This window comes from Myotis nattereri (genome assembly GCF_964212035.1).
Source record: "Myotis nattereri genome assembly, chromosome: X".
Classification (NCBI taxonomy): domain Eukaryota; kingdom Metazoa; phylum Chordata; class Mammalia; order Chiroptera; family Vespertilionidae; genus Myotis; species Myotis nattereri.
Window position 1 is genome coordinate 107260034 of NC_138078.1, and position 11907 is coordinate 107271940.

The 11907-nt window shown below is 38.8% G+C and overlaps 1 protein-coding gene across 1 annotated transcript; it reads right to left on the minus strand.

The window, feature by feature from the left end:
* Positions 1 to 8050: 8050 nt before the first annotated feature.
* On the minus strand, positions 8051 to 9256 carry LOC308511786 (E3 ubiquitin-protein ligase RNF168-like; the record flags this gene model as incomplete). Its single annotated transcript, XM_081081675.1, has 1 exon — positions 8051 to 9256. The coding sequence occupies one exon, from the start codon at positions 9254 to 9256 to the stop codon at positions 8051 to 8053; it is 1206 nt and encodes a 401-aa protein (XP_080937801.1).
* Positions 9257 to 11907: the final 2651 nt, after the last annotated feature.

Consider the following 11907-nt stretch of genomic DNA (forward strand, 5'->3'; position numbering starts at 1 on the left):
ATGCTCCTAATTGCTGCATAATATTCCATAGTGCACATTGACCACAGTTAACCAGTGATGGATTTAGATTGCCTCCTATTTCTTTCCACAGCTTCAATAAACAACCTTGAATATATCCCCTTATTGAGGTATAAGGAATTGGTGGGTCATAGGGCACATCTATATGTAATTTGCCTATAGATTGACAGTTTTATCTCTAGAAGTGCTGCACAATTACATCCCTTACCAGCAGTGCATGATGGTGCATGTCTTAGCTAAAGTTCCCAGAAAGAATGAGACAAGGAGGCATGTGGAGATAGTTTATGTGGAGGTGATCTCAAAAGCAGGAATAAGCCACTGGGAGACCAAGTCAGAGAAGGAAGGAAAACCAATAATTTGTGCATTAATGAGGTCATTTCTGATGGGGCAAAGAGGATTCAATTCTGCTAGGAACACCTGACAGTACATAGAATAATCCCTGGATATGTTTGACAAGACCAAAGGCAAAAGCATTTGTCAATTTATGACAACCACTGGTAGTGTTAACCCCCTTTTTTCTGCTCCCTCACTTCTGAGCTATGCAAGACTCCTTGCTCCCCGTGAACAATGTCATTTGAATTTTGATAGAGCTTGCATTAAATCTATAGATGGGTTGGGATAGTATGGGCATTTTAAAAATATCAATTCTTGCAATTCATGAACACAGGATATCTTTCCATTTGTTTCTGTCTTCTTCAATTTCTTAAAGTCTTGTAATTTTCAGTGTACATATCTTTTATCAATTTGGTTAAATTTCTTCCTATGTATTTCATTATCTCTTATGCTACTAAGATTCTTAGCTAAATTACTCCACAGTATTGTTGCTTCAGGATCCTGTGTGTGTGTGTGTGTGTGTGTGTGTGTGTGTGTGTGTGGCCAAGAGGCCTGCAGGTGGCCCCACCTACAAGCATGTACCCTGGGTAACAGCCTCAAGAATTACAAGTAAATTTAAATCACTGCTATGACTCCCCCAGTGGTCCTTGTGATAGACAGTCTTCTCCACCTCCTATGGCCTTTGCCTTTTTGGTCCCTTAGAAAAGATCCCCACAAAGCATACATTGTTGGGTGCTTGGTATTTTTGTATTTCCATTCCTTTGTTCTAGGATGTATTTATGTTATTTAGGAATTGCTTGATCAGTTTGTGTATTGTTTTTAAGATTTGCTTCTCCTAATGGACATACAGATTGCCACTAGACATATGAAAAAGTGTTCAATGTCACTGATCATTAGAATGATGCAAATTAAAACTAAAATGAGCTATCACCACACACGTGCCAGAATGGCTGCCATCAATAAATCAACAAGCAATAAGTGCTGGTGAGGATGTGTAGAAAAGGGAATCTTAGTGCACTGTTGGTGGGAATACAGACTAGTGCAGCTACAGTGGAAAACAGACTGAAGTTTCCTCAAAAAACTTAAAAGGAACTGCCTTTTGATCCAGCAATTCCACTTCTGGGAATATAGCCTAAGAATTCCAAAGCACCAATTCGAAAGAATATATGCACCCCTATGTTCACAGAAGCATTATTTACAACAGCCAAGATCTGGAAATAGTTCAAGTGCTCATCAGTAGATGAGTGGGTAAAAAAGCTGTGGTATATTCACATAATGGAATACTACGTGACTGTAAAAAAGAAGGAACTTTTACCTTTTGCAACAGCATGGATGGACCTAGCTAAGCAAAATAAGCCAGTCAGAGAAAGACAAATACCATATGATCTCACTTATATGTGGAATCTAATGAACTGAATAAACTAACAAGCAAAATAGAAACAGAAGCCTGGATACATGGAATAGACTGACAGCTGTCAGAGGGAAGTGGGAGGGACTGAAGGAAAGAAGGTGTAGAGATTAGCCAAACAACATATATGTATAACACATGGACACAGATAACAGTGTGGGGATGGCCAGAGGAAGGGGAGTGGGGGCTGGGTGGAGGGTGGAAGTGGGAAAAGGAGAGGGATGGGGGACATCTGTAATAGTGTTAATAATAAAAATAAAGTTAAAAAGAAATTTGTTAGGTGGGACCCAAGCAGTTTATCATTTAGCAGTGGTTCTCAACCTTCCTAATACTGAGACCCTTTAATACAGTTCCTCATGTTGTGGTGACCCCCAACCATAAAATTATTTTCGTTGCTACTTCATAACTGTAATTTTGCTACTGTTATGAATCATAATGTAAATATCTGATATGCAGGATGTATTTTCATTGTTACAAATTGAACATAATTAAAGTATAGTGATTAATCACAAAAACAATATGTGATTATATATGTGTTTTCCGATGGTCTTAGGCGACCCCTGTGAAAGGGTCGTTCGACCCCCAAAGGGGTCGCGACCCACAGGTTGAGAACCGCTGGTTTAGAGATTAGTTCCCTTTACTGAGGTAATACCCTTTTGTTGCCTCTACACAATGCTTTGTAAATATTGAGATTTTTACAATATTTAGCTGGTGGAGATTGTCACTATTCCTGGGGCTATGTGAATGCTGGGAATTCTTTTTCTAATATATATTTTTTATTGATTTCAGAGAGGAGGGGAGAGGGAAAGAGAGATAGAAACATCAATGATGAGAGAGAATCATTGATCGGCTGCCTCCTGCATGCCCCCTACTGGGGATCGAGCCTGCAACCCAAGCATGTGCCCTTGACCAGAATCTTACCTTGGGACCCTTCAGTTTACAGGCCAGCGCTCTAGCCACTGAGCCAAACCTGCTAGGGCAATGCTGGGAATTCTTACCTCTAATCATTTGGAGGTTTTTCCAGTCATGGACCTATACTCAGCTGCAGACCTGAGTGCAGCCCTCTCTTCTCCAATACTCTGTTTTGGAAATTCTAATTGCCTTGATCTACTTCCCTCAGCTTTTTATCCTGACCTCAGGGAATCCATTGGGCTCTGACTGGGCTACCTCTCCCTGTGGTCTGGAAACTCTCAATGCAATAAGTTGAAAGAATCATAGTCCTCATATTGTTTGTTCTCTCTCTCTTGGGGATCACTTTCTTTTATTACCAAATATCCAGTGTCTTGAAAACCATTATTTCAGGTATCTTGTCCTTTTATTGTTGTTTCAGATGGGAGGGGAAATGTGGTCCTATTACTCCATTATCTTTGGAAGCAAATGTCCTGTGTATAGTTTAAAAAAGTAATCAGTAATGGCAAAATCTTTGGCATCTCAGAATTTAGAATGCATTCAATAGTTTGACCCTAAGAGACAGAATTTGATCCCAGAATCAATAGCTCCTGCATTCACTGAACACCCCCTTTACTGTTTTGTAAATAGACCTCATGGAAATTACAGACATGCCTTAATGCAACTTCAATAAAGACCAGATTTTAAACTTCAGTGATTTTCAAAGCAAGAAACATTCCAGAAAATGTTTGCTGCTCTTTACCATCTGTCTTTTCACACACTATCATCCATTCACAGGGTGGGAGAGTTCCCATTCTTCTATTGACATCTGGTCACATAATTTAGGTAAACAAATGGAAATCAAAATGCAGAATTAAACCTATTATCTAAATTTTTTACCCCCAGTCGCTCTGCACTCCCAGACCTAAATAAAATCCAGAAAGATGTGTAAAATATTCATAAATACAAAACAGAAGTATCTGAGAGTCTTACATCAAAATAGTTAAAATAATTGCCTTGAAATTCCTACTAGAAGCTTTCCCCCTCAATGTATAGTACTTTTCAAGGTGGTTTGGGTATATAAAAATAGCTTATGAAGAACAGCATAGTACACAAGGAAAAATACTACATATTTAGTGTGAAGAAATGTTGGTTAAAATATCTCCCAGGAATGCTAAGACTTGGGCACAAAATAAAGTCAATGAAGTAGAATTTCATGATGGTTGATTATTATAATTTTGTCCTTAACCAAATTGGTCTAAATTAATTGAGAAAAATAGAGAACACTCCAAATAGTGACAATGGCATTGATAAACACCTGATGGTAGGAGGGAGCAAGATGCATTAATGAGAGTGATTTTACTACATTATGAGGAATGAGAAATAAACTTATGGAGAGAATACAAATAGGAAGGTAATTCTATGGAGAATTTTACATGTTAGGCTAAGGACTTAAGGATGTATAACTTCAATTTCCAGAAGTAACAGAAAGTGGAAGTCGGCCTCTCTCTCTCTCTCTCTCTCTCTCTCTCTCTCTCTCTCTCAAACAAAAACAAAACAGAAATCGGGTCTAAAAATAAAACAGCTTTCTGGTTTGGAATATGATGGCCTAGACTCATCTCTCCCAGCTCTTCTCTACTAAGTACAAGTAAAAAGCCTAAAAGTAATAAAATAGACAGCTATTAGAGAACCCTGAAGGGGAAAAGGGGGGAAGCAGACTGCCCAGGGGCCTGGTGGACTTAAAGAAAAACAGTGACCTAGTATCTCCTGGCCACCCATCAGGGGCAGAAGCAAAACCAGGCCCAAACTCTCCTGACTTTCCAAGGGACAGAAAGCATACCAGGCTCAGTGTCTTGATAGAGGTAGCTCTGCTGGAAGACACTTTATATAAAGGGAATTATCTCTCAGTGATGAATTGGATATATCTCTTCACCAGTTTGCCATGTCTTCCAATTTTCCTTTCTGGTACTTTTTGTTACGTAGAACTTTTAATGTAATTTTTATTTTACAAATGTACACAATAGTCCAGTTTCATTTTTAATATTTTAATTTTCAACTTCTACATAGTCTTAATACTCCTTGACAAATTAAACTTTCAAATCCCTTCCACAAAAAAAGACAAGAAAAATTAGCAATGAATTCTTATTACTGATGCAAAACAGTAGTTTCTAACAAAAAGGCATACATGGAAGGACTATTGGCAATGGGGTGGTGAGGGACTGAGGAAGGGAAGGGTGGGAGTGGGCTGGAAGAGGTTAATGGAGGAAAAGGAGGACCTATATAATACTTACAACAATAAATATTACAAGAAAAAAAGAAAAACAAATAAAGACAACCTCATTGGAGGGTACCTTACCAGAAAAAAAAAAAAAAAGACTATTGGAGAAATTAAATTTTATCTTAAAACCTGTTTTGTTCAATTATATACTTGAAACCTGTATGGTTTTTTGAACCAATGTCATACCAATAAATTAAACTAAAAAAATATAACTCAGCCAGCATGGCTCTGTGGTTGAGCATTGACCCAGGAACCAGTAGGTGACAGTTTGATTCCCTGTCAAGGTACATGCTCAGGTTGTGGCTCAAACCCCAGTAGGGGGCGTGCAGGAGGCAGCCTATCAATGACTCTCATCATTGATGTTTCTAGCTCTCTCTCTCCATTTCTCTCTGAAATCAATGAAAATATTTGAAAGAATATGTATATAGTAAAAAAATCTAAGTATTGTCACAAGTATTCCAAAACAATGAGTGCTAGAATGTATAAGTCTAGTTTCTAACATTTAACTTCCAAAAACCAACCAGTTTAAATAAAACAACCTAAGAAAAAAACATGTCAAAAATGAGCATAAAATTTAGATAATTTTTCAAATTAAGAGAACTTTTTAAAAAATACAGTCATTATGACTTTAGTTATTACTCCTAAACAATTAAATTCCACTTGCTTATTATTACAAATGCTCATTACACAGCAATGAACCACAGAAAATGTCATATAACTAACTAGTTCATTATTCCATCTACACTAATAAAAGAGAAACATGCAAATTGGTGTCACTCTGCTACACCTACCAGCCAATCAGAGCAACTATGCAAATTAAGCCAACAAAGATGGCGGTTAATTTGCATACACAGGCATGGAGCGAAGACTGAAGGCTCTGGCCAGAGTGAAGACTGAAGACTAAAGACTGAAGACTGAAGACTGAAGACTGAAGACTGAAGACTGAAGACTGAAGAGGCTTGGCTTCTCCACTGCGGCCGGACCAAAGGCCTGGGTCCCGGGTGCCGGAGGAAAAACGGTGCCAGCAGCCAGGGGAAGGAAGGCCTATTGCGCAAATCTTCGTGCAATGGGCTTCTAGCATTTTGTAATATAATATAATGACAACCAAAAATAGATCATGAACTTTTTAAAAATGTAAACACAAACCAGAACAATCTGATATGTAATATTTGTGCCAAAAAATGAAAATTACAAGACACAGTAAGAAGGGATAAAAAAAATGAAAATAAAATAAAATTTATCTTTAAACCAACTTTAGTCAGGAAGACTTCGTCACAAAAAAATAGTCAAATAATATAAATCTTAAATACATAACACTGTTTTCCCCCTTTTTGGTTATGGTCTATTTCAGGAAGATTTAATTACATAACTTGTAATTTGAGGCATTTCCATAACGTCCACCATAAAATGTAATGTAAAATTAATCTTAGAAAAATATCAGTGCGATGAGATGAATTTTAGTCTATTTTAGACAAATTTGGTTAGTTTCTGACAACACTTCATTTCAGCACAATCACTACTCAGACATCAATCAGTTGTTGTTTTTTTTGAGAAAGGGCAAAGTAAGTTTTACATTATCATCAAAATTCTACCGATAATTACCCAATCAATACTTGAAGCACATGCCATCAAGTGTGTAAAGATTAACAGAATCAGTTACAGAATTTGGAGGAAAAATCTCAATCATGTATAAAAATATTGACAAATTTAAGCTAAAATTAACCCTAGGACATTTTTTTACCCTAAAAAGATAACTAGACATCAACAGAAATACTGCTAAAACTGTTGTTTGCTCGAAGTTGTTTATATTAATGAAACAAAGGTTAATAGTTAAATTTCACAAAATGAAATCACTACCTTCTGATTTAACTTTGAGGCATAATATAGGGCAAAACCCAAGTATCATACTTTCTATTTCTTCCCATAAACACAAATAAAAGTCAATACTAATACAAATAATAAGGAAATAAACAAATGATCATTTATGCCTGAGGTTCCACAGCATAAGATATTGTTATATAACTCTCCTACATAAATTCCCTCTCTCCCTCTCCCCCGGAATAGCAAACTAAGAGTAATGTGAATTTCCAAAATTTTAGGTAATTTATGAACTAATTTTGATTTTGACACCAGATACTATGGTGTGAAAAGTTATAAAATCCAAATGTTTTCTGTGTCATTTAGCAAAGAAAGGATGAGGGAGAATGCTTTACCAAACTATACCTCCTACTCAACCCTGGACCAATTTCTGATCACCAGCTTAGTACCAGTGCTTCCAAGTTATCAGCCTGCCCCATTCAGCCTTACTGCAACTCTTAACTCCTTTTGCATCAAGAGTCTAGTTTCCTTTCTGCAAATTAATCCTAATTTCCAGAAAACTGACTTTCTGATTTCATGTTAATCCTAACACACTTTAAATAAAAGAAAATGCTATAATGCTTAAAGTAATTAGAAGATGGCAACTAGATTCCTTTACTGTTATGTAAGATGCATTTCAAGTGCTCTGCAAATACATGGAAAGTAGCAAGAAAACTTAGATTTTAAACCTGGATTCCTTAACTAGTCAGCATAGTATAATCTTGCTTGAATTACTACAGGACAAAAAAAGATGACAAAAGGTCATAAAACATACATATTTTGAAGAAAAGAAAGCTTCACAACAAAAGTTTGCTAGATTATAAAACACCCCCTTTACCCACGCATTACTTTATCTCTGAAACATCTGAGAAGTTCTTTTCCTTCGTAACTTAGGCTGTAAAGAATGAGCACTTTGCAATAATCTCTAGTGGAACTTGGCATCTTTCATATATGAACATTAACTGAATGTTACAACTGGATCTTAAAAGAAGGTTGCCAGTTTTAATTTTTTGAGCCTCTCTAGGGTTTTGAAGGCTTTATATCAGTTTGTCTTTTGGAGTTGCTGTCTTTGGAATTCTTCTCTCTACTTGGCAGTTTGTCTGGAGATGAGGACATAGGAGATAACAGCTATTCATCTGGGGATCCTTTTGGCAGGGTTGAGTTTATTTGGTTTTCATCCACCTCTTTGCAAAGATTTAATGCTGATAACTTATCTTGTTCTTCTTGGTTTTCTCTCTCAAAAAATACCTGTCCCAAATCTAACAGATTTAAGTGATGGTGACTTCTGTTTCCTCTTGGTCTGAGGAATCTTCAGTGAACACTCTCCCTCTTTTTACAGAAGAGCCTGGATCCCCGGCTGTTTCAAACAAAGATTCCTGTGTTTTTCTTTTGGAAACATCTTTTTCACTGCTCTGTGGGTAAGACTCTTCATTTTCTGCCTCACTTATCTGTGCCATATCTGATATAATGCACATACTCTCTCTTTTGCCATGAGGGTCAACTGCAGCTTCTCTGGAGTAGGCAATGCTGGCTTTAGGTTCCTTCTCTTCATCATTTTTGCTTGGTTTCATTTTGACTTTTTCTCCAAGGCACAATTCTGTACCACTGGCACCTAGTTGAGGCATAGGTGACTCTATTGAAGATGTTGCACCTTGTTCTTGTATTTCATGATATATTTGAGAAGAAAGTGTTATAATATCTTCCTTAATTTCTGTGCCTTGGTACATAGGGCTCTTTATATGACTACTCTCACTCTCCTTAGACATGGAGTTTTTCTTGCCTTTTTTCATACCTTCTGATAGTGATACTGGCCCATACTGAGATATAGGTGACAAATACTCCTGAATATCACCAGTGTTTTCTTGTTGGTTCATTATTTTCATTTGTGACCTGGTTATGACTCTATTAGATGTCCAGCCAGTTTCTGCATTGAAATTAATATCAAAGCTTATCTTTTTTGCTAGTGCTTTATCACTTTTCAGTTGTCTTTCTATCTCTCTTTTCCTTTTTTCCTCATCCTCTGCCAATAATTGCTGTATGTATTCTTCACTGGCTTTGTTTTCTTCTTCTGCTTTGGCTCGTTGCAATGCCTCCATCCGTCTTTTCTCCTCTTCATATTCTCTTCTCAGTTCTCCAGGTTCACTTATCAGATGAACTGGCAGAGCAGGATTACAACTTGCTTGTGATTCCCGGAAAGCGACTCTTAGATTACATTCTTCTGGATAGAGTTTTTTAATTTTCTCCCACAATTCCACATTGACAAGGGAGTTTGTTCGGGTATGGTACCGGGCCCATCCAGAGATCCATAAGCGACAGAAGGGACAGCATAAATTTGACTTTTCTATAATGGACTGAAAGCATGGCTTACAGATCGTGTGATCACAAGGTAGTGTTACAGGCTCGACCAGGATTTCTAAACAGATCTTGCACTGGTATTCAGACAAAGGAGGGATGGCCTCTTCAGGTGCTGCCATTTTAATGTGCTAATAAGATATAGTCAGTATCAGCACGCAGAAGAAAAAGAATAGTATTTCCAGCCCAATTATGGAGCAAGACAATGAAGAGTTTTGTGTTTAAATATGTCCAACAGCGTATCAGAATTCAGAGATTTGGAGCATCAAACATGTCTTAAAGCAAGAGGGATTCTGCAGGCCAGGTAAACAGTACTACCATGTAATACAGTGTATCAGTCCACTTTTAGGACAAACTTCCGGTAAGAAAATTAACGGTTCAGTAAGGAGACCTCGGCCGTTGAACCAAGACAGTAATGTAATGTTTTTGGCAGGACGGACGGCTCTCTGGCGTGCGGCAAGGTTCACACCAAATTCCCCTTTCCCACTCACCAGGTGAAGATACTTCCTTGGCTTCGGGTAGCCAAGCCAGAGACAGTCCAGCAGCGCCCCTTCAGGGCCGCCATCTCAGGACGAAGGCTCTAGAGAAACGGTTCTTCGGTCCTGCTCCAGAAGCACTGCTGAAGCAGACTTCCGGTTTACTATTGCTATGGCGCAGTATACATTCCCTCGTCCACTTGGCCCTGTTCCGGAAGCAGGAAGGGGGCTCCTTGAAGCAGGACTTCCGGTTTATTATTGCTATGGCGCAGTGTACATTGCCTGGTCCACCTGGCCCTGTCCCAGAAGCCGGAAGCAGGGGCTCCCCTGAAGCAGGACTTCCGGTTTACTATTGCTATGGCGCAGTGTACATTCCCTGGTCCACCTGACCCTGTCCCAGAAGCCGGAAGCGGGGGTTCCCCTAAAGCAGGACTTCCGGTTTACTATTGATATGGCGCAGTGTACATTCCCTGGTCCACTTGGTCTTGTCCGGGAAGCAGGAAGGGGGCTCCCCTGAAGCAGGACTTCCGGTTTACTATGGCAGCAGCACACAATTCCCCAGACACTGCTTTCCAGCATCTAGCGAGGTTTCGTGGTGCTCTGACCGTGCCCCTCCACTCCCTTTGGTCTGCCAAAAGCTTCTACATGGTGCAAAGGTAGCGTGTCTGACTCCAAAAAGCTTCTACAAATATTATCATTAAAAAAAACCCCAAAAGTTAGGAAGCATTATCCCAACCTATCTTCTTTCCTGTCACTTTAGTTCTTTTTAATAAATGCATTTATATAGCAGCAAGCCTAGTTAGACCAGAGGTAGGATATGGAAAGCAGAATAAACCATTAGTTGGGCAGATAAAACCAAGATGGATTCAAGCAAGAGGAAGGTGCTGAGGGTGGGAGTTCAAATCAGCCACAGCAACTTTGTTTCAGAGACAAAACTCCAATCTCTAAAATTCTTGGAAGAGGAAAAAAGCAAGAGGAAATAGGGTACCAGGAAGTAAGTTCTGTATCTTTTCTTAGTTGTTTTAAAGTTACTTCAGACAAACACTGAACACATTACAAACGCATACTAGTATATACACACATCTACCCCACAAAATACAGTTCTCTTCAGGATCTCCTATTATCAAAATGCATTCTTGACATCGCCTCATGCCTACCTCATTATTAATCTAGCACTAAGTCTCATGGATTTTACCTCCCAAATCTGTTACATCCATCCAGTTCTCTCAGTCTCCACTGCCACCACCCCAATTCAAGGCAGTATCTCTTGAGAACTATGATGACAGCTCCCTAGTTTTGTCTTATCATATCCTCTCTCACCCCCTTCCTATTTGCTTCTAACTGCTGCCAAAAATGTTAATGCAAATCTATCCATGGTCCCTCTCTTTATTTAAAATCTTTCAATGTTTTCCCATTGCTTTTAAGTTAAGATGAAAACTCTTTGACATGTTCAAGAGCTTTCTGTGTAGTCTGGCTTTTGTTTAACTTGCAAGGTTTTCTTGCCACATTCCCTTATAGCACAAGGTCTTTAAACATGCTACCTCTTGTTTTCTGGGACATTTTATTCCGCGCCTCTCAAAGTCATCAGCAGAACTCAGGTTAAATCCCTTCCTGGCACTCTTTCCTTCTTCCTAGCATTAATCTTAGTTTGTAGTTATTTTTCGAATGGTTATTATTGCCTGTATTTTCCTTCTAGAGTCCAGACTTTAAGCTCTGTAAGGGCATATCTGTTTTTGTCCAACTTATAGTCCCAGGGCCTAGTGAGTAATTATTGAATGAATGAATGTGAAATGGGAAATTTGGACTGGAAATGCACGGTGTCCCTCTGGGCAGGATGGTTCCCAGGGCTCTTTGTCTGGTGGAGTCAAAGAGTGAAACCATGGACAAAAGATGATATAGCAAAGGTGGAAATTTATTGAGAGACAAGCACAGACTTCGCGTGGGGAGGGGGAAAGAGTCCCACAGCACAGACTCCCATATGGGGAGGAGGAACAGTCCCACTAAAACCCTTTTCTTTACCAAAGGCTGCAGTTTTTAGTGCCTCACTACCCCACTTTGATTTGGTCACTATAGCAACTCCTGAGATTAAGCCTCACGTGAAGTATGTGAGTTTCCCTACATCTTTTCCCTTATTGTTCTCTTATTTCCTCTGAGCTTTCTTCCTCTATTTTGTAAATGTGTACCTTTTGCTACTCTCAGCTCCCTTACTCGATGGAAATGTAACCTTTGCAGCTCTGTAGCCCTGTGCTTTTTCCATGGGCCCCTTAATTCCTAAAATTTCCTAAACCTGCCTATTT